At 35.1% G+C, this 19,863-nt stretch overlaps 2 protein-coding genes across 2 annotated transcripts; one reads left to right on the forward strand and one right to left on the reverse strand.

Moving 5' to 3' along the window:
* Window positions 1–356: 356 nt before the first annotated feature.
* On the reverse strand, window positions 357–1,975 carry LOC127744095 (uncharacterized). The gene is made up of 5 exons (XM_052256368.1): window positions 1,955–1,975; window positions 1,616–1,856; window positions 1,185–1,540; window positions 1,074–1,141; window positions 357–978 (listed from the first exon to the last, which is right to left on the reverse strand). Exons 1-5 carry the CDS (start codon window positions 1,973–1,975, stop codon window positions 357–359), a joined length of 1,308 nt encoding a protein of 435 aa, XP_052112328.1.
* A 13,371-nt stretch (window positions 1,976–15,346) lies between these two features.
* On the forward strand, window positions 15,347–19,275 carry LOC107462039 (BEL1-like homeodomain protein 1). Its single transcript, XM_016080594.3, has 6 exons — window positions 15,347–15,565; window positions 15,766–15,804; window positions 15,905–16,809; window positions 17,461–17,834; window positions 17,918–17,978; window positions 18,067–19,275. The coding sequence occupies exons 3-6, from the start codon at window positions 15,937–15,939 to the stop codon at window positions 18,940–18,942; spliced, it is 2,184 nt and encodes a 727-aa protein (XP_015936080.1). The 5' UTR covers window positions 15,347–15,565; window positions 15,766–15,804; window positions 15,905–15,936; the 3' UTR covers window positions 18,943–19,275.
* The last annotated feature ends 588 nt before the right edge of the window (window positions 19,276–19,863 follow it).

Below are 19,863 nucleotides of genomic sequence, written 5' to 3' on the forward strand. Positions count from 1 at the left end.
ATGTGACCATGGTTAGGGTAGTTACGAAGAACTAGAACATAGTTTGTAGTTTTAGCAGTAAGTCTCTAGCTAGTAGAAATTTAGAACTCTATTTACCTGTGGAAGGTTGTTACGACATAAATATTAATTTGGAACCGTGTTTAACTTGTACACTCTTGCTATCATTTATAACGTTCTAATTAGGTTTTGTTTAGTATATAATATGTAATTTAAAAATATGTGTAAGTTAGAAGCATATAAATATGTTCTTAAGTAGAAGTAAATGTAAGTTAGAAAGAAATATGTATTTAACTTTAATGTTGTTGTATATCATATTAAGTTCATCTAATTACAAAACTAAAAAGAAGTGTAAGAATTCAATAAACTAGCAGCCCATCATGTGGGGTTACATGACGTCTGAGATTAGTAAGGAAGAACGACCATGACTCCGTGCTCTCGGATTCGACAATGGTAAAAGCAATAGGCAGGATGTTGCTATTGCCGTCTTGTGATATCGCAATAAGCAACACTCCACCGTATCTCCCATACAGATGTGTGTCGTCGACGTAAACAAATGGCTTGCAATGCTTGAATGCCTCGACACATGACGGAAAAGTCCAAAATACTTTGTCGAATATGCTACAGTTGCGGACCAGAAGGTGTCTATCATAGTACGATCCGCCCCGTAGGTCACAAATGGTTCCAGAAAAATAGCTCTGCATTGCTTGAAGCAGCTTTGGCACCTTGTTGAATGACTCCTCCCAATCTCCGTAGATCTGTACAATTGCCTTCTGCTTCGCCATCCACACTTTTCTGTAGGAAGGTTTGAAGTGATAGCTTGCCCGGACCGCACCTTGCAAAACCGGAATGCTCACGGAAGGATTGGACTGTATCAACGGTAATATGACCCTGCATATGAGACTGCTGTCTAACTGACGATGGTCTTGAGACATGGTGGGTGCTAAAGAACTGTGCGCACCACCAATCCTCCGAACCTCCCTAACACAACAAAAGAGTATTAGTTCAGCTATATCTCAAAACTACTTTATATTTTGCATAGAAGTACTGAAAAGCACAATTAAAGTTGGACTTACCAATATCCGAGGTTCTGCCTAAGGGCCATATGGAGGCTCCATGGACACCCATTTGTAGCTTGCCGGCACTGCACATGGTACTTTAGTCGGTTTGATTCGATTACCTGGTACTCTGTACTCCTGCAAATACTGTAATTCTTCATACCCTAGAGCCCTGCGTCTCGGCATTTGAATATGTGGTCGACCCGAAACTCTACCCCCACCATCCAGATTGTAATCCTCTTCTCCCGTGTCAGAAAACAGAGTCCTCTCATGCATGGTGTCCAGATCCAGACTATGATAACGATTTGGCATTGTCGATAGCGCCGGAATTGGGTAAGGTGGAGGCAAGACATGACGCGCCACATTCGGGGTGGGCATCTTGGGTACAAACTCCTCATCATCGCCCTCTTCGAAAGAATCACTATCGGCACTATCCGCCGCGTATTCTTCGTCTGACTCCTTGTCGCCCGCATCCGCCTTATCAACTGGAACAACGATATGGATCGATGGTGGTGCAAGAGGTCAGTCGTCCTGGACATAGGTCGAGTGTACAAAATCACCACGACCAATATCTCCAACCTCGGCGGAAAGCTCCATCACCTGTTCTGCCATGATCCTCCTAGGGATGTCAAACATGAGTCGAACATGCTCGTTCCCTAGAAGGTGAAAGAGTCGAAACCGGAAAACTCCATTACCCATGGGTGCTAGCAACCTATACCCCACCTTTCTGACCTCCCTCGCTTCTATATCACCGAGGTTATTCAGTATCAAACTCTTCAACTCCGACAACGTACTTACACACTAAGTGCGCAATAGCATCGGATACTCACACTCAAATATCACCCCATTGTCGCCATTTCTCATACGACAATCAGGATAACACACACAACCATGTATACGCTGTTGTTGTTATTGGCCATCGTTGCGTTATTTTTGTGAGAAAAACAAGACAGAAAAATATATAAAATGTGTGTGGAGGATGCCAAAGGTTGCACATCCTTTTATAGCAGCTGAAAATTTGTCCTCTTGTATCTCGTTTATAGTGTAAACGAGGTATACACGTGTCAGCCTAACTTGTCTTATCTCGTTTACACTGTAAACAAGATACATGTGAAATTATTTCGTTTACAGTGTAAACAAAATAAAAGAAAGACATTTATTTGATAAAATATTTTTAAAATTATTTATTTCGGTAATTATTATAATTATTTTATTTATTAAAATAAAAAATTCAACAATTATAGCATCTATAAAAAATTAAAGTTTCTACACAATCACAAAATTTTAGTTTATCACATTTTCTTCCAACAATAGTTAATATATATATATATATAATTTTTAAATGAATAAATAAATTATACTATTTAATTTTAATTACTTATTTATTAATAACTGAAAAAATAACTATATATATTAGAGCCACAGAGACTATCTAATGATTTAAAGACCTCTTATTTGCACCATGTTATTAACATGATATTCAACACTTAACGAAATATGAAAAAAGAAAACGAAAAAAAAAGTGTCTTGATTGATAAATTATTATTATGTATACGTAGGAGGTAGAGGGTGGAAAAAAAGAGCTTAGTATAGGAAAATAGTGAGACAAGAATAAGAAGACAAGGAATAGGCAAGGAGGGAAGAAAAGTCTTAGAGAAGCCATCAATTTCCGCAAAGGGAGCAAGTTGAGGAACTATACAGTTACAAATATCGCAGCATCAACCATGGATGCCTAATCAAATAGTAATGATGTTAAATCATAAAATTATATTATTTGTATTGAGTCGGATCTCATCCGATCTTATGGTGCAAAATTAGCCTCATCGAGAGTGATAGGTAGTAATTAAATTAATATTATAAACTTTAGTATTCTATTTATTTAACAAAGGTAGCTTGTGCCCATCATGGGCATCAAAAATTGAGAGTCCTAACTTCAAAGATTAAATTATATATTAAACAGATACCCATTATCCCACATAGGTCTCTCTCGTTTAAGTCTCTTCCCCCTTAATCCACTTTTTTTTTATAATGACCTCAATAGATTCCTTTTCTCTTAATTATCATCTTGATTAGATATTGTCATTAAAAAGCGAGATTAACGTAACCTTGATGATATATAGAACTAATTAAATTAAAGTGAAATTCCGCTTGGCAGTCTATTCGATCTCCACACACACCACCTCAACGTAACTTATTATGTAGTCTTAGCTTTTTTTTTTTTTTGGGAAGAAAATTAAATTAAACCTCGTAATCCATTATGAAACCTGTCTATAAAGTGCTTTGAGAAGATGAAATAGTAGTTTCTAGATTGAAATTTAAATATTATATTATTATTTATTATTTATAAACCTAAGATAAAATGAATTAATAATAAACTTATTATGTGCTTTTATGAAAACACAGGTGAACTAAATTCATAAATATTTATTAACTTCAATTTTTAAAATAAGTTATTTAAAAATATATACGTTCACTAATAAGTTATTACAAGCTACACATGATCATTACTGCTAGATATTATAATATAGAGAGGAACTGTTGATCTAATCAGATAGATCTGCGCCATCTTCAAACTTTAGACTTTAACTTTTTCACATGTGACGTTTATAATTATGCAATGTAATCCCTCAGCCAATAGGAAACAGTAGCTAAAAGTAATGAACTCATAATAACGAACAAGCCCTTTGTATAGAATGAAATATAGCTAGTTTAGAATTGAAAATAGACTCTTTAAGGGGTTTTTTCTTTTTCACTAGAATATATTCACCAGATTGAATTTTTCGGATACTGCAGAGACATACAGCATGATTAGTGACTCTCTTAATAAACAAGCTCCATTCTCATCTTTTAAAAAAATTCTAATCCAAAAAATATAATTAAAAGATATATTTATATGTCATTATAAAAATTTAACTAACATAATTTTACATCATTAGATATAATTTTATATTATTAAAAATATTAATAATAACTAATTAATGACTACAAATTACAAAACTTGCTGTCCTAACACTCATCTTAAATATAATTAATTACATTGTATTATTATTAGCTAATAAGAAAGTTCTTTGATATTACACATGTGGTTATAAATGCATTTGTATATTAACATACACGTGTTAATTAATAAATTAAGTATGGGGTGATACATAAATAAACTTTTTGCTAATTAATTAATCTTTTTAATGAGGTTTTATTGTGTGCTCTTGTTTGACGACTCACCTACTTGATTTTTTTTGTTTTATTTATTGCTAGAACTAGGTTATCCACAACTATAAGTATCCATGTTGAGCTAAAAAAATTAATCTAATCTAAGCTCATGTTTAGATAATTCGATTAAAGTAGTATATATGCATGCAGCTATGACAAGAATTAACTTAAAATCAATTTAAACTATATGTATTAATATTATGATAACAAACAAGATATGAACTATATTGACTGGCATGAATTCAGCTTCAAAGAGTTACAAGCAGCAGAAAAATGTAAAAATGTAAGAGAGAAAGAACCGCGTGAAGTTTGTATTGCAAGAAAGAGAGTGAAATAGAGAAAGTATGAGTGTATTTTATTCTCACACATGCGCGTACGCGAATAATGCTCATTGTAATTGAGCTCAATGCAATCTAATTACAACTGGCAAAAAATATTTGATTAAGTCTATTCTAGTCCTAACAAACTCTATAATTAACATAACTAACTTAACTACCTTATTCACTTATATCTTCCTCCAGGGCGAAGCTAGGTTGAAGTTGAGGGAGGGGGCAAAAATTAATCTTGTAATAAAAAAAGAGTAAAATAAAATTTTTAAGGGGGACTAAAATAAAATTTGTACACAATTTATAAAGAAAAATTAAAATTTGGGAGGGGCCATTGCCCTCCTTTTGTTATATGTGACTCCGCTCCTGTCTTCCTCAAACTTAGCTGTGGTTGTGGTAATTAATCTCTCTAAGTTTGTCCTTACATTTGTGAAAGAGAGGTACAGAAAGAAAGAGATATTTATAAAAATATCTCCTATTTGATTAGATGAAGAAATGTAGACAACATAGAGTTTTTTATTGTTGATCATGTCTCTAAGATAGTGAAAATCAATGGTTAAATTATACAATTAATTTCTATATTTTTAATAAAATTATAAATTGGTCTCTATATACACTTTAAAATTTATAATTAAGTCTTTAAAAAAAATTAAAATTTGTAATCAATCCCCACTAACGTTTAGCATAAAACAAATGTTAAACGTTGTTATTTTACCATAATGTCCTTACGAAGCAATATTTTAAGGACTCGTTTTAAATGAGAAGATGAAGATCTCTTACAACATATCTCTAGTATCTTTATTAGGTTTTAAGGATTTCTTCAAGTTTGAATGGATCCAAACCAGTTATCTGAAGGAAGCTCAAGATCTAGGAGTATGAACAAGAGAAGACATCGATGCTTTTGTGGGAAAGAGGTAGTGGTGCTCTCCTCGTCGCCATGAACAGCCCAGATAGGAGATTCGTAGCTTGTTGTAAGTTACCAAAGTGTAATTTCTTTGAGTGGATTGATGAAGAAAAAGATGTGAAGGATAAAAAGAGGACTCACTGTTTTTGTGAAGATCCACTGACACTTCGAACCTCCAGTACCGTGATGAATAAAAATAAAAGATTTATCTCCTGTCCCAATAGAAGATGCAAGTTGTTTGAATAAATTGATAAAAAAGATAAGGCTGGGTGTCGATCTAAATGCACCCAACAAAGAAATAAGGTTTTGAGGAGCTCAAAACATGCTGGAGAATTTGGAAGGTTGGATGAAACTAATAATTCTGCACTAATAAAGGCAAAAAAAGAAAAATAGATAGATTAAATATAGAGATAGGATACATGGAAGCAAATGTTGGAAGATTGTCTTCTGATTTTACATTGCTCCAATAACAAACAGAAAGAATGGAAAGTGGCATGAAGAAGCAAAAAAAAATTGCAGAATATGATATTAACTTGTGTGGTAGTGCTAAAATTTACAGTGTATTAATTTAATTAAGTTTCATAAATTAGAACAAAAGAATATCTACAGTGTGTTTGTGTAGTATTTAGTGCTAAATGTAATCATCTTTTTTTTTTTTACCAATAACAAGTAATAATAAAAAAATAGTTAACATTCATATCATTCTTTTTCACAAAAGACTATTAGATAAAATACATAATAAAGTAGTTAACATTCATTAAAGTGTAGTTAAAGTGGTCTCTCTAAAACAGCAAGCCACATGCCAAACAGAACAAAAGTAATAAAAAGAGATCGACCATATGACAACAACAACAAAAACAAAACAAGCATCCTAAATAGGGTTCAATAAAAGTGGTCCAATCACACTAAAAGTACATGGACATAGAATTTAATAAAGTTCACAACCAGAAACTAATACTACTAAATCCTAAATATCTAAAAAAACTAATCTGCTGTGAGGTCAATCGTTTCATTTGGTCCAACTTTTGCCTTCTTCACACCTATCTTAAGTTTTTCACTGCTTCTTACACCAAAAATTATTGTCTTAGATAGTAGTGGAGCTGTGAAACTTGTTGGAACTGGTGTAGATAGTGGTGGAGCTGTGACACTTGTTAGAGCTGATAAAGATAGTGGTAGAGCTAGTTGAGGTAGTAGTGGAGATGTGAAACTTGTTGGAGCTAGTGCAGGTAGTGGTAGAGTTGTGAAACTTGTTGGAGCTGGTACAGGTAGTAATGGAGCTGGTTGAGAAATAGCAACAACATGTATATATAGCAGACCTAGCATTTTTAGATCTTGATCTTCTGCCACGTCCCCTTTTCATTCTTCTTTGGCTTACAGTAGTAGAAGGAGCAGTAAAAGTTTCAGCAGAAGCAGGAGCAGGAGCACTGCCTTGAGAAGCAGGAGCACTGCCTTGAGAAGCAGGAGCACTGCTTTGAGGAGTAGGAGCACTACCCTAAAAAGCAGCACTTGCTTGAGGTGAACTTCCAGATCTAGGATTATTTCCTAAAAATAAGATCACATAGTATAACATAAGAAATATAGTTTAAAACCACAAGAAACAAGCCAGGATTTGAAACCAGAGACCTGTTATGTTTGGATTAGGACAATGCCTCCTATTGTGTCCATATTGGCCACAGTTGCTGCAGGTAACTGTTAAGTCCCACTTTTATTGTTGCAGGTCTGACTACGGGGCTAAAAATCTAGTTGTAGTTGACTCCTTGCCTCTAATGAAAGCATTTGGCCACATGCCTCGCTTTATATTTCTGAATAGTTCCATCAAGGTTCCTCTTTACTCTAAAAATCCATCGACAACCTATTGGCTCCGAATAAGCAGGTGGATCAACCAGCTTCTAGGTTTGGTTCTTCATGAGGGTTGAGTATTCCTCATTCATTGTCCCCCTCCAATATGGGATTGAAGGTTACAATAGACTTAGAGAAAGGGGGAGGGTTGAATCTATGACATTCTTTTACTTTGATTAGATTATGTCTTTATGCCCAACTTCAATCTTGATTTCTGTTTGAACTGTGCAGCGAAAAAATTAAGAGAAAATTTAGATTTGTCTCATAAATTTTAGAAAACAGAACAACAAGAGAAGGAAGAAGTTGACACAGTTATATATCCTGGTTCAGTTGCTTTGTGCAATGCAACCTACATCCAGTCTCTACCACAACAGTGGTGAAATTTTCATTATTGTCAAAGTATTACATACACCAATTCCCAAGATTCACACAATCCTATCTGAACACACAAGTTTCTTCCTAAACTTGACTTGGTTATGCTAATATCTAACTCTTTACACTAAGTGCTTACCCAACTTAGTAAGGGGCACCTCTCTGGTACGAGACACAAGACAGAAAATTACAACCAAAGAAAATCTAAAATCACACTTGGCTTTTTTCTCAAGTGTTTCACTCAACCTTTTTCACTCTTAAGAATTTTTTCAATGTCTCTCTATTAGCCTTTTACCTCTCAAAGACAATACAGAAGGGTATAAATTGAAGCAGAAATACAAAACAGAAAAACATGAAGGAGATGATGAATAACAGCCTTTGTTGCTATAAGTTGAACCGCATTAAGCTATCACTGATGAAGCTCTTCATCTTGGTGGAATGTTTCTTTAGCTTAGAAAAACTGTCTAAAACGTTGAACTCTTCACAAGGAAGCTCTCAAACAAAATCAGATTCTAGTTCTCTCTCCTTGTTTCAAAACAGAAAACTTTTTTTCTTTTTGTACCTTGTAGAAAGTCACAGTTTAGGTTTTTCTTAAGTCAACTCTTTGAATTCTGAGCTTCCTTAACTTGTCATCTCTCTTTCTTCAATTAACCCTTAAATTAGGTATTTCAAAGTTGGTTCTTTTTGCTTGACCGAAGACCTCAAAGCAACAAAAAAATTGTTCAGTGGTAAACTCAAATCCAAACTCTTGAGATAGTGCTTTATTCCCAAGAAACAATTTAAACCTTTGATTCATAGCAGTGATTATCAGAAATCACTTTCTCTATATATTCCAAATTGGCATTGTAGAAATTTGAAGGAGTGAAAAAAATAATTTACATGCAAATAGAAATAAATCACCTTTATACTCTGACTTAGCTTAGCTTGCTTTGATTAGGGTGATTAGACATTTGCTTTTGTGATTTATCTTTCTCTTTCTTTCTTCTCTGGTAGATGAACCAGAAAGAAGCTTTCTCTCTTTCTTCATGAGTCTGACTGAAGAGAACTTCGTGGATGTTGGCTTCAACTGGATTAACTTGGACTTGGATTGACTTTTCACTCAACCTAATTGATTTCTTTGTTTCACTTCTTTGGGCTTTGAGAGTTAGAGAACTCACCAACAATTCTTTGTTTCTTGTTTCCATCTCTTTGGGTTGCTGCTACTTTAATTTTGGCCTGCAACACTTATAAAAAACAATCTAAACTAATTAGGTGTTTAACCCAATAAATAAATATTTGTCATCATCATTTAAGTTAATTATGTTCTTAGCTCTATAGGGATCGCAAGTGCCTGAACAATTGAGTGTAGAAGGTTATTGTTGGTGCCTTCTTCGGCAACTAGAATGGTAGCAAACGCTCTAGGTTTAAAAATGTCACTCTTGCTTCGAGTTTGCATAGCATGGGTGTTTTGAGTATGAGTGTCTTGAGCGGTAAGAGAGGCACCATTATGTGAATCAACCTGAATGTTGGGTCCAATAACAACCTGTAAAGGCACAATTATAGAAGATTCTGCATTTTCAACAATTACATTAGTAAAATTATCAACAGATGCAACATTAGTTACATGAACAGATATTGTTGGCAATGAATTATATATGAAATTGGTAAAATTGGAAGGAGGATTGTGAATGCCTATGCATGTTAGTTGAATTGTATAGGTGAAGGGTGGTATGGTTTTGGTTTTTCAAGATTGAGGGTAGTGTGATGGTCACTAAAGAGGAGAGAAAAGGGGAATTTGTGTTCACAAAATAGGACATGGAGGGTAATATACATTCTGCTTGATGGAGATAGGCACTTGTAGCCTTTATGGTTAGAGCTATAACCAATAAAGATGCACTTGATGGACCTATGATCAAAATTATGTCTGTTATACGGTCTTAGCCAAGGATAGTAGGTACAGCCAAAGGTCTTTAAAGTACTGTAATCAGGTGAGGTATGGAAGAGAGTTTATAGGGGTATTTTGAGGTTAAGAACTGGGGTGGGTAGTCTGTTTATGAGGTAGGTGGAGGTCAATATTGCTTCATTCCATAAGGATATGAGAAGGTTGGCTTGGGACAGTAGTGTTAGTGAGGTCTCTGTTAGGTGTATGTGTTTCCTTTCTACACAACCGTTCTATTGGTGTGTGTGAGGATAGATAAGCTTATGCTGAATTTCCTATTATCCAAGGTATTGAGTGAACACTTTGGATAGGTATTCTCCACCGTTATCTGTTTGAAGTGCTTCAATTTTATGGTTTATTTTAGACTCTATCGTGATTTTAAACTGACAGAAAGCTGTGAAGGTTTGTGATTTTGTTTAGAGGAGATAGGTGAAGGTGTATCTGCTGAAGGCATCGATGAAGCAAACATAATACTTAAAGCCTGATCTGCTGATGGTTGGTGCAAGTCCCCAAAAATAAGAATATACTAGTTCTAAGGGTGTGTTGTATTTGTTTTTGTGACTTTGAGAAAAAGAGTTGATGTATTTTATTGATGAGGCATGATTCACAGTGTGTGTTGGAGCTGTTGTGCTCTTGGCAAAATGGGATTTGACTCTTGGTGAGAACAGTTTTGGTAATGTTGTGTGAGGGGTGGCCTAGTCTACGGTGCCAGAGGTCAAATGTGCTAGTGTTATTGGATTCGGAATTTGGTTCTTGATTGCCTAAGGACTTGCTGTTGATTTCAGGTATGTTAGTGATAATAGCATCATTAGAATTGGTAGTATTAGCATTGATAGTAGAGATAGAAAAAACAATATTGGCTGCAACTTTGTTTATATTGAGAATGACATGATGATGAATTTGAACATTATTGTTTGCACTTCTATCTTGACTACTACTATTACAACTGCTAGTGTGCTGTCTATCGCTATTACAACTACTAAATTTTTCTTCTTTTTCTTTTATCGAGCTGTGACTATTTTTTGCTTTCTGAATTATACTACTAACTTGACCATTATTTTAAAACTGCTAGTACTGCTGGTGCTACTAATGCAGCTATTAATCACTTCTTCTTTTTCTCTTGTTGAGTTGCTGCTATTTTTTTCCTTTTTCCCTTCTCTTTCTTTTCTCAGACTATTAGCAAGCACCACACTATCAGCAGCAATATTAGCACAAATTTTCTTTTTCTTTTCAGTAGAAAAATCTTGAACTTTATCAATTTTTCATATTGGCCTTTGTATCTGAATGTTATCAAAATGATATAATTCATTTTTAAGCCTGTCTTGTAGTAGAATTTTTTTGGATTTATGGTATTTTACAGCACACAAGTAAAGGAAGAATTCAAAAAATACTCTATTGTCAAGTGCAAATTTGGAGACACTCATTAAATTCTTTGAAATTTATAGGACATAAAGCAAATTCTAGAGTTTAAAAAACTTGTTTGACATAGATGCATGCATGATAGTCCTTCCAATGTTAGCAATATTCATATCTTTTCATTACCTCTAAACATTTGCTCAGGTTCTTCATATTCTGAACTATTGATCAGGTTCATTTGATCAAAAGTGATGTAGTGAAATGTTCTAGAATTAAGATACCATCCTGCGTTACTGCTGCTTGCTGGAGCTGTCAACAAATCTTGAGGAGCTTGGTTAGGGTGGTTTGGTTTTTGAATGCACTGGTAGTGGGGTTGTGTTTGGTTGTTTTGTTGATGGAAAACACCATTTGGTGGCGGAGGCACCTGATTAAAATGTTGAAGTTGTGGATTTTGGTAACTTTAGTTGAATCTATGGTACACTCCTAGATAGTATGACCCATTCTTCCACAAGGCTGACATTAAGGTTTATTCCCTTGCCACCATGATCTGCCTCCTCTAAAGCTTCTTCCTCTACTTCTTCTGCTGCTTTGGCCTCTGTATGAGTCTCTTGTGTAGTTTTTCATAGGAATCTGGTATTGTGTATTCAGCTTCTTTTCTTACATCTGATTCTTTGTGCATCAGGTTTGCATGAGCCATGGTTTGATCTACTTTTCTAAAACTATCATTCACTTCCTCTTGTGCTAGGAGTTGTGACTCAAATTCACTGACTGCCATGTGATCCATTCTTCTATTAATCATGGTGATAAACACACTATATTCTTCATCCAATCCTCCAAAAGCACATTTAAAGTATTCTTCTTTTGCGAGAGGAGCTCCAAGAGTTAAAAGTGAGTTAATTACTTTATTCATCTTGCCAATGTATTCAGAAACTGTGGATCCATCTTTCTTGATTGTCTTCAGTTGCACTTTTAGTGATCTTATCCTTAAATTGAGTCTCGCTACAAAGTAATCTTCTAGAGTATTCCAGATCTCAAATGCATAGTCATATTCTACCACTTTATTAACAAAGATTTCAGTCATGGCAGAGAGCATCTGTGCTACCAGGCACTCATCTCGTTGTTCCTATTTTTCGAATTCTGGAGAGATTCAGTTTTCTACTTGATCTTGATTGGAGTTGAACTTTGTTGAATTGACGATCTCGTGGCAATATGATTTTACAACCTATTTGCCTTGATTTACGCTGGTGCTTGGCGTTTCTATGCCTTGACGTTGTCTTCATCCAGCTTTATTGTTGCTGAAAAATTGGCAATTGAAGTCATTATTGTTGTTGTTGATTGTAGCTGTAAAACTTGAGCAAAGGAATGTTAGTTGACGGAAGATGTGAAACCCTCTATGGATTAGAATCGAAGCTCTGATACCATGTGAAAAAACTAAAATCAAAAGCAGAATTAAGAGAAAATTAAGAGTGAATGAATTTTTGTTATTGATTCAAAAATAAAAAAATACTGTTTTTGAATTTTGCAAAGTTACAATTTATAAAGAAAAAAGGGGTGTGAGAGGTATGGTTGTAGTTGATTACAAAAAAAAACAATAAGCTAACTAACTTACTGACCTGTCACAACAAATTAACAACTTGCTAATTTTAAGGATATTTAGTTGCCTAACTAACACTAACATATGTTACCTAAAGAATCTCTTTTAATTGTAAAAATTCATTTTGATCCTAACACAATTTTATTTGATGGAGGACCCACCAAATTCCATGTTTTGCATCTTGAAAGGGCATGAAATTCAACATTCATAGCTCTCTTTCGATAAAAACATTGCAGTGCTTGTTTGACATTATTTTGGAACATTTTGAGTCAAACTATACGGAGCTGAGATTGAAGCAACTAAAGCTTGAGCTATAACACCTCAAACTAAGTCTTAAAATCTTTGGTTAAGGTGTTTTATATATATATATATATATTGAGAAGAAATCTCATTTTAGTATTATGCAAGGTAAAAAAGAGTATTTAAGGTGTCTTCTCAAAATTATATAACTGTTATTAAAAAAAGACGCGTTAAATAAAAACAAAATATTCTATGAGTCTTAGTTTTTAGTATTTAGTCAGCAGTAATATTAGGAAGATAAAATAAATTGTCAGAATTTGTCTTATTTAATTAGTAGTAATACATGTTTATTTTTAACTCATTTTATTTATGTTACAAATCTTTATTATTCAATCAGTATTCAATAATTCATTGCTTTGGATAAGAAATTCGTCAATAAGTTGTTGTGGGTTGAAAAAATTCTCAAGACAATTGATCATTACATTCTCGGATCATACAATCGATTCGGTAAACGAATACATATTTTTGAACTTTTTAATTCGCGTCAATCAAATAGTATATGCCATCTATGAAAAATTGTTCTTAAGCAGAAAAGTATCCTCCACACAATTATATTGATCGAACAACTCTTATTATTCAAATGTCATTTGGGGGCTACCACTCATTGCATAGCCGATTTATAGATCTATTCGATCGTTCACAATCTTTTAATATAACTTTTTCGCTACCAATTTTTTTCATTTTTTCAATCTAACAAGTTAAGCTTGGAGGCTGCTATAACCACAATTCTGATTTATAGGTCGGAAGCTCGACCTGTTTAATCGAAAATTTTCACATACAGGTGAAGTTTGGGGGCTATGATCTGTCTGTTGGCTATAACTCGACTCAGGTAAAACTATAAATTAGAATCTGATTAAAACTAAATACACACGTGCTAATGGACTTATCCTATAAAATTAAATAAATTGGCGCAGGAATCTCTCCGCACATCTCTCTGAACTACATCACACAATCTACTTTATTTCTTCTTTACACTACTTTTTTAACAACTTATTCCAAGTTGAACATTAAAGTATTTTTTGCAGATACTCTCACCGTAATATTTTATTTCGCCAAAGTGTTTCATCCTTTACCTAAAAAAATGTATAATTTTCTATCAAAACTGAACATTGGCGGAAAGAATCATCATACTTCAGCTGCACACGAACGGAACAACTCGTATTACAAGGAAGAGTGAAATAGAGAAAGTATAATTGTGTTCTATCTTCACATAATATACTAGTATCATATATATATAAGAGTAATGCTCACTGTAATTGAGCTCAATGCAATTCAAATACAACTGAAAAAACATATTTGACTAAATTAATTCTAGTTTTAACAAACTTTATAACTAACGTAACCAACTTAATTACCTTACTCACTTATAAATATAGTGATGAATAGATTGATATTTTTCTAAATACGGCATTGATAATATAAAAAATAGATAAAATTTATCTTATATAATATTATTAATTATTACAATAATACATAAATATTAAATAAAATAAATTAGGACCATTTTTTTTGTCTCCTATTATTACCGATAAAATAAATAGTATATCTTGTGCATTTTATTATGGCTGAAATAGATATTGCGAGGCAAATGTTGTAAATGACGAAATTACAAGTTGTAGATAGCAGGATATTTTAGGGACCGACAATGCAATTAATCTGAAACCTGCTTTTTATTTTACCTTTCCAAACATAGATAATAATTCATTGGTGGGTGCGACCTCTCATGCTGTAACACATACATTTTGTGGGGACGATTTTGTAGCTCATATGTTGCATTGCTAGCTAGAATATTTATTTATTTATTAGCTAATTAATTTTATGTGGTGCATGTTTATTTTCTTATTATTAGTGTCATCCGTACGTGTATAACGTATTGTGTGAAGATGAGTTTTGTTAATTAGTGGCAATATACTCTAATCATAAACATTTTATTTTATTAAACACACCAAAATTAATTATTATATATATAATTTTATTTTTAATATATATTTTATACTAATAATTAATTTTAATATCTGATTTCAATATATATTTAACATGATTAGTTGTTAATTAAATTATTCTATTATATATATCGTAGGAGTGTTAAATCATTTATTGAATTTGAATAAGTGCGGATTTGGAGGGCTGATTAGGGTTTTTATGATAATGAAACAATCTAGCTAAGAGTAGAGTGGATTCATGTCTAGCTACGAATGAGGTTTTTTCTAATTTTTTATGCATACCAAACAGACACGCACCCAAAAAATTAAATTAAAAAAAAAAATGAAAAAAGAAGTGTGGAGGATAAGACGCACATAGCGAACGCTGTAGCTGAATGTGTACAACAATACAAGAAAATTACTTTCGAGCTGTCTATTATTGTTGATAAATACATAGAGGTCAATTCCATATTATATTAATTAGATTTTTAATTAAAAACGGGCCACTAAAGTCACCAGTCATCACTAATAATAATCACTCACTAGGAAGGAATTGAAGCAAGAGAAGAAGTTGAAAACTATGGCGAGTGAATAATCCGAAATCCAATCCCTACTACTGTGAAAGCAAAAGGTGAAGCTTTAATTTTCTTTTGGGCGATGATGATGATGATGATGATGATGATGGATACATAGTTAGTTTGTCTAAGCTTAGATAGCAGCTTTCTACCTTGAAGATTAAAGATCATCAATCATTATTATTTATTTTATGGTATGAAAACAACACACTCCAAACTCTTTATATTATTTCTTCTGCACATACACATATCTATCTATATCTTGATGGATCTGTTTCCATTATTTCTCTATTGTTTATTTCCTTTTGTTTCTCTTTTCACCATCAAATTTCAATTCAGATCCCCTTAAAAAATTATATTCTAATAATATTTCATCTTTGCCTTTTTGTTTCAGGATCTGTGAGTACCAAGCTAGCCCAACCCAATATTATTGGTACTGGATCAATTAATTAATATATTATAATATGCTTTTATAAATAATGATTGTGGTGCAGAGAACTAATAATAGAAAGTTTAAATGTTTGTCCGTACAGTGGGGAGAGAGAATAAGAATTTGAGATCAGAGATGGCAACGTACTTTCATGGAAGCAATTCTGAAATGCAATCTTCTTCGCCTTCAGCTTCCGCTTCTGGTGCAGATGGTGGCTTGCAGACACTTTACCTTATGAACCCAAACTACCACCACGTGCCCTATTCTGACGCGCCGACGCAAAACATGCTTCTTCTTAATCCTAACCACCAAGCTCACGCGCTCAACCTCGCCAACTTATCCCACGCGCCCCCTCCACCACACCACCAACTACTCATTCATCGACTTCCCAACTCCGACGACAACACCCGGGCCTCTCTCTTCGGACACCACGACATCGCCACGGCTACCGCCCCGCCCACTTTCCACGGCTTCTCTGCGCCGCGCGTGCAGTACAATCTGTGGGGCTCTGTGGTCGACCAGCCTCAGCCGTCGCCGTCCAGCAGCTCCGGAGGCGCCGACATGGGTTTCCGGCGGCCTACTCAGCAGGGCTTATCGCTCAGCCTCTCCTCACAGCAGCAGCAGCAGCAGCAACAGCAACAAACAGGTACCTATAGGTCTCTCTCCGGCGAGGTTGAAGTTGCCGTTGCCGGAGGTGTCGGTAACTCGCCGTCATCGGCGTCGAACGGGATCTCGGGCGTGCAGGGTGTTCTGTTGGGATCAAAGTACCTGAAAGCCGCACAGGAGCTTCTTGACGAGGTGGTGAACGTGGGCAATAAGGGAATTTCAAAGGAGGAGTTGGCAGAGAAGGTGAAGCCCAATAGGGAATCAAATTCTGGCGTGGGCGAAGGATCCAGTGGCGGCGGCGGAGAGAACAGTGACGCCGGGAAGCATGTTGCTGAACTGACCACTGCTCAGAGACAAGAGCTTCAGATGAAGAAATCCAAGCTTGTCTCCATGCTCGATGAGGTAGTAATAATAAATATCTATAACATTATTTCATCTTCTCAATTATTTATTATGCACATACATTTTTATAGTGCCTTTATCTTCTTTCCTTTCTTGTTCCATTTTGCTCCCTCTGTTTATTTAATAATAAGTATCAATTATTAGTCATGTGTATATGGTAAGTACTAACAGTGTACTAGTTAATTAATTAGTAGTATATTAGGTAATAATAATTGCTGCTATGCGGTTTTTGGTTTTTGTTGTCATCATTCAATGTGAGCAAGTAATGTATGCGTGATTCATCCATCAGCTTTTGGAGGAATAATCAAGAATATGACAGTGGTAGTGCATGGTTCAGTGAAACTGACAGGAACTAACTAACACACACACTCGTTTTCAGTTCTAACTTGTAGAGAGGAAAAGGAAAGTAAGGTGTTGATGAGTAGTAGATAGTGTGTCAGAGAATATAATAATTTTTGTGTTTTGGACCCATCTGGAAAATCCAAAACCATGGCAGTATTACTGATTGTGATATTGGATGGAATGGAAATAAATAATGCACATCTATGAGAGAGTTAAAGTAATATGGGTCCAATTTTCTTACCTTTAATTTGTGTCATTGTCCTTTCATGGTTCATCTTTAAGGAACATTATTAAATAAAATATATGCAGGTGGAACAAAGGTACCGGCAATACCACCACCAAATGCAAGTTGTGATATCATCGTTTGAGCAAGCGGCGGGTTTCGGGGCGGCCAAATCGTACACGTCGCTAGCCCTAAAGACAATCTCGAAGCAATTCCGGTGCCTTAAGGATGCCATATCTTCACAGATAAGAGCAACGAGCAAGACATTGGGAGAGGATGATTGCTTAGGAGCTAAGGTAGAAGGTTCCAGGCTTAGGTATGTGGATCACCATCTTCGTCAACAAAGGGCACTGCAGCAACTTGGAATGATTCAACCCAATGCTTGGAGGCCACAAAGAGGCTTACCTGAACGCGCTGTTTCAATTCTTCGTGCATGGCTTTTTGAGCATTTCCTTCACCCGTAAGTTATCTATCTCCTTCACATCGTCATTGCCATTCATCAACTTAATCATCACATTTTTCATTTCAATTTTCACCTTGCAGTTATCCTAAGGACTCTGATAAAGTGATGCTAGCAAAGCAAACTGGACTTACTAGGAGCCAGGTATGCATACGTTTCATCAACAGATTTCAACCCTTTTGTTTACTTACATTACAAGATAATAACAGCAATATAATGAATGTGGATGCAGGTGTCTAACTGGTTCATCAATGCCCGGGTTCGGCTATGGAAACCAATGGTTGAGGAAATGTACATGGAAGAAGTGAAGGAGCAAGAAAACAATAACAATAACAACAACAACAACAACGGTTCGGAGAGATCAAAGGAATCAAGCAAGGAGTTAGGTTCAGCTTCAAATGCTACTACTAATAATGGAGCTCCTGATAATAATAACAATAATAATCCAGTTCTTGATCCCATAAAAGTTCTTCATCAATCAAAACAAGAATGCTTCAACAACAACAGCTCTCCAACCGGCGCCGGCGAGATCTCGGTGAATTCTTCCTTGTCCACTTCTCCCATGGGTGGAGGAGTAGGATCCCTTCAATCCCACAGCGGTTTCCATCTTGCAGGTTCCTCTGACATGCAAATTAGGAGCCCAAACAAGGCTAGAAACGCTTCCGAAATTATGCATAACTCCCCAAGTAGTATCCTCTCAGTGGACATGGAAATGAAGCACATCAATGGGGATCATCATAGAGAACCCAATAGTATCACTGGTTATGGAGCTTTCTCAATGGAAGACATTGGAACCAGGTTCAGTACTGTCACTGATCATCATCATCATCAATTAGGTTCTTCAAGGTTCCAAGGAAACAATGGTGTGTCTCTCACCCTGGGGCTTCCACACAACGACAACAGTGTTCCTATCTCCGCAACTCAACATGGATTTCTTCCACAGAATATGCATAGTTTGGGAAGGAGACTTGAGATTGGAAACAATGGGAACGAGTTTTGTGTGATCAACAATCCAAGTTCTTCTCACCCTGGACCTACCTATGAAAGCATTGACATTCAGAACAGAAAGAGGTTTGCTGCACAGTTATTGCATGATTTTGTGGCTTGATCACAAACTCATACATAGTTATGGATACCGCAAGGAAAAGGCACAATGGTTTACATATTATACACTCACTTGGATTGCCATGATGAAACTTTATATATTCCTGTATTCTTTTTTCTGGTATATTGATTTGCCTGCGGTAGAGAAGGGGCAAGCTTAGCTTTATATATAATTATATATATAGGGTTCATAAAGTTGGGGGAGGGTATATTTGTATAGGGTATATTATATTGGATATGTAGGTAGCTAGGAAGGTGTGTAGAAAGGATTTGATGATTTCAATGATTTCTTTTGATACAAGCCATATATGTTATATATAGAACCATGAATTCAGTATTCCAACATGTCACTTTTGATTTGTTGCTTGCTTATTGTCTATTATTCTATACATTCATCTCTACCTAGGGTTGGAATCGCGGAACACATCAAGTAACATCAGAGGTGAGGATTAGAGAAAATATTTTACGAAAACTTTTAAATATCTTGGGTGCATTATATATATAGGATAATGAAGAGATCAGATTGAACAAGATGTAAATCATAGGATTCAACTAGGTTGGTCAAAATGACGGAGTATGATTTTATATGTAATAAAAAGTGTCTTTAAAACTTAAAGATAAATTCTATCATACTATCACACTAGCTACGCTTTATGATATAGTGTTGGGTGGCTAAAGGAGAGAACGAACATAAATTAAGTGTGACAAAGATGAAGATATTGAGATGGATGAGTGATCATACACGATTGGATAGAATAAGAAATGAAGATATAAGAGAGAGTTGGAGTAGCACCTATCGTGAAAAAGATAATAGAATCTCGTTTCAGATGGTTTGGACATGTGAGAAGAAGGCCTACAGAATATCCAATCGAGAGGGTGGATAAGATAGAAGATGGATAAAGGATGAAAGGTAGAAGAAGACTTA

This window comes from Arachis duranensis, unplaced genomic scaffold (genome assembly GCF_000817695.3).
Source record: "Arachis duranensis cultivar V14167 unplaced genomic scaffold, aradu.V14167.gnm2.J7QH unplaced_Scaffold_232525, whole genome shotgun sequence".
Classification (NCBI taxonomy): domain Eukaryota; kingdom Viridiplantae; phylum Streptophyta; class Magnoliopsida; order Fabales; family Fabaceae; genus Arachis; species Arachis duranensis.

Excerpts from the sequence above, each read along its gene's own strand:
- LOC107462039 (XM_016080594.3), top strand. The coding sequence starts at position 15,937 with ATGGCAACGTACTTTCATGGAAGCAATTCTGAAATGCAATCTTCTTCG. Across the intron at positions 17,835-17,917 it reads TTTGAGCATTTCCTTCACCC|TTATCCTAAGGACTCTGATA; the intron begins GTAAGTTATCTA and ends TTCACCTTGCAG. Across the intron at positions 17,979-18,066 it reads CTGGACTTACTAGGAGCCAG|GTGTCTAACTGGTTCATCAA; the intron begins GTATGCATACGT and ends ATGTGGATGCAG.
- LOC127744095 (XM_052256368.1), bottom strand. The coding sequence starts at position 1,975 with ATGGCCAATAACAACAACAGC. Across the intron at positions 1,857-1,954 it reads TGGCCAATAACAACAACAGC|TGTGTAAGTACGTTGTCGGA; the intron begins GTATACATGGTT and ends TTGCGCACTTAG. Across the intron at positions 1,541-1,615 it reads GGTTGGAGATATTGGTCGTG|TTGATAAGGCGGATGCGGGC; the intron begins GTGATTTTGTAC and ends TCGTTGTTCCAG.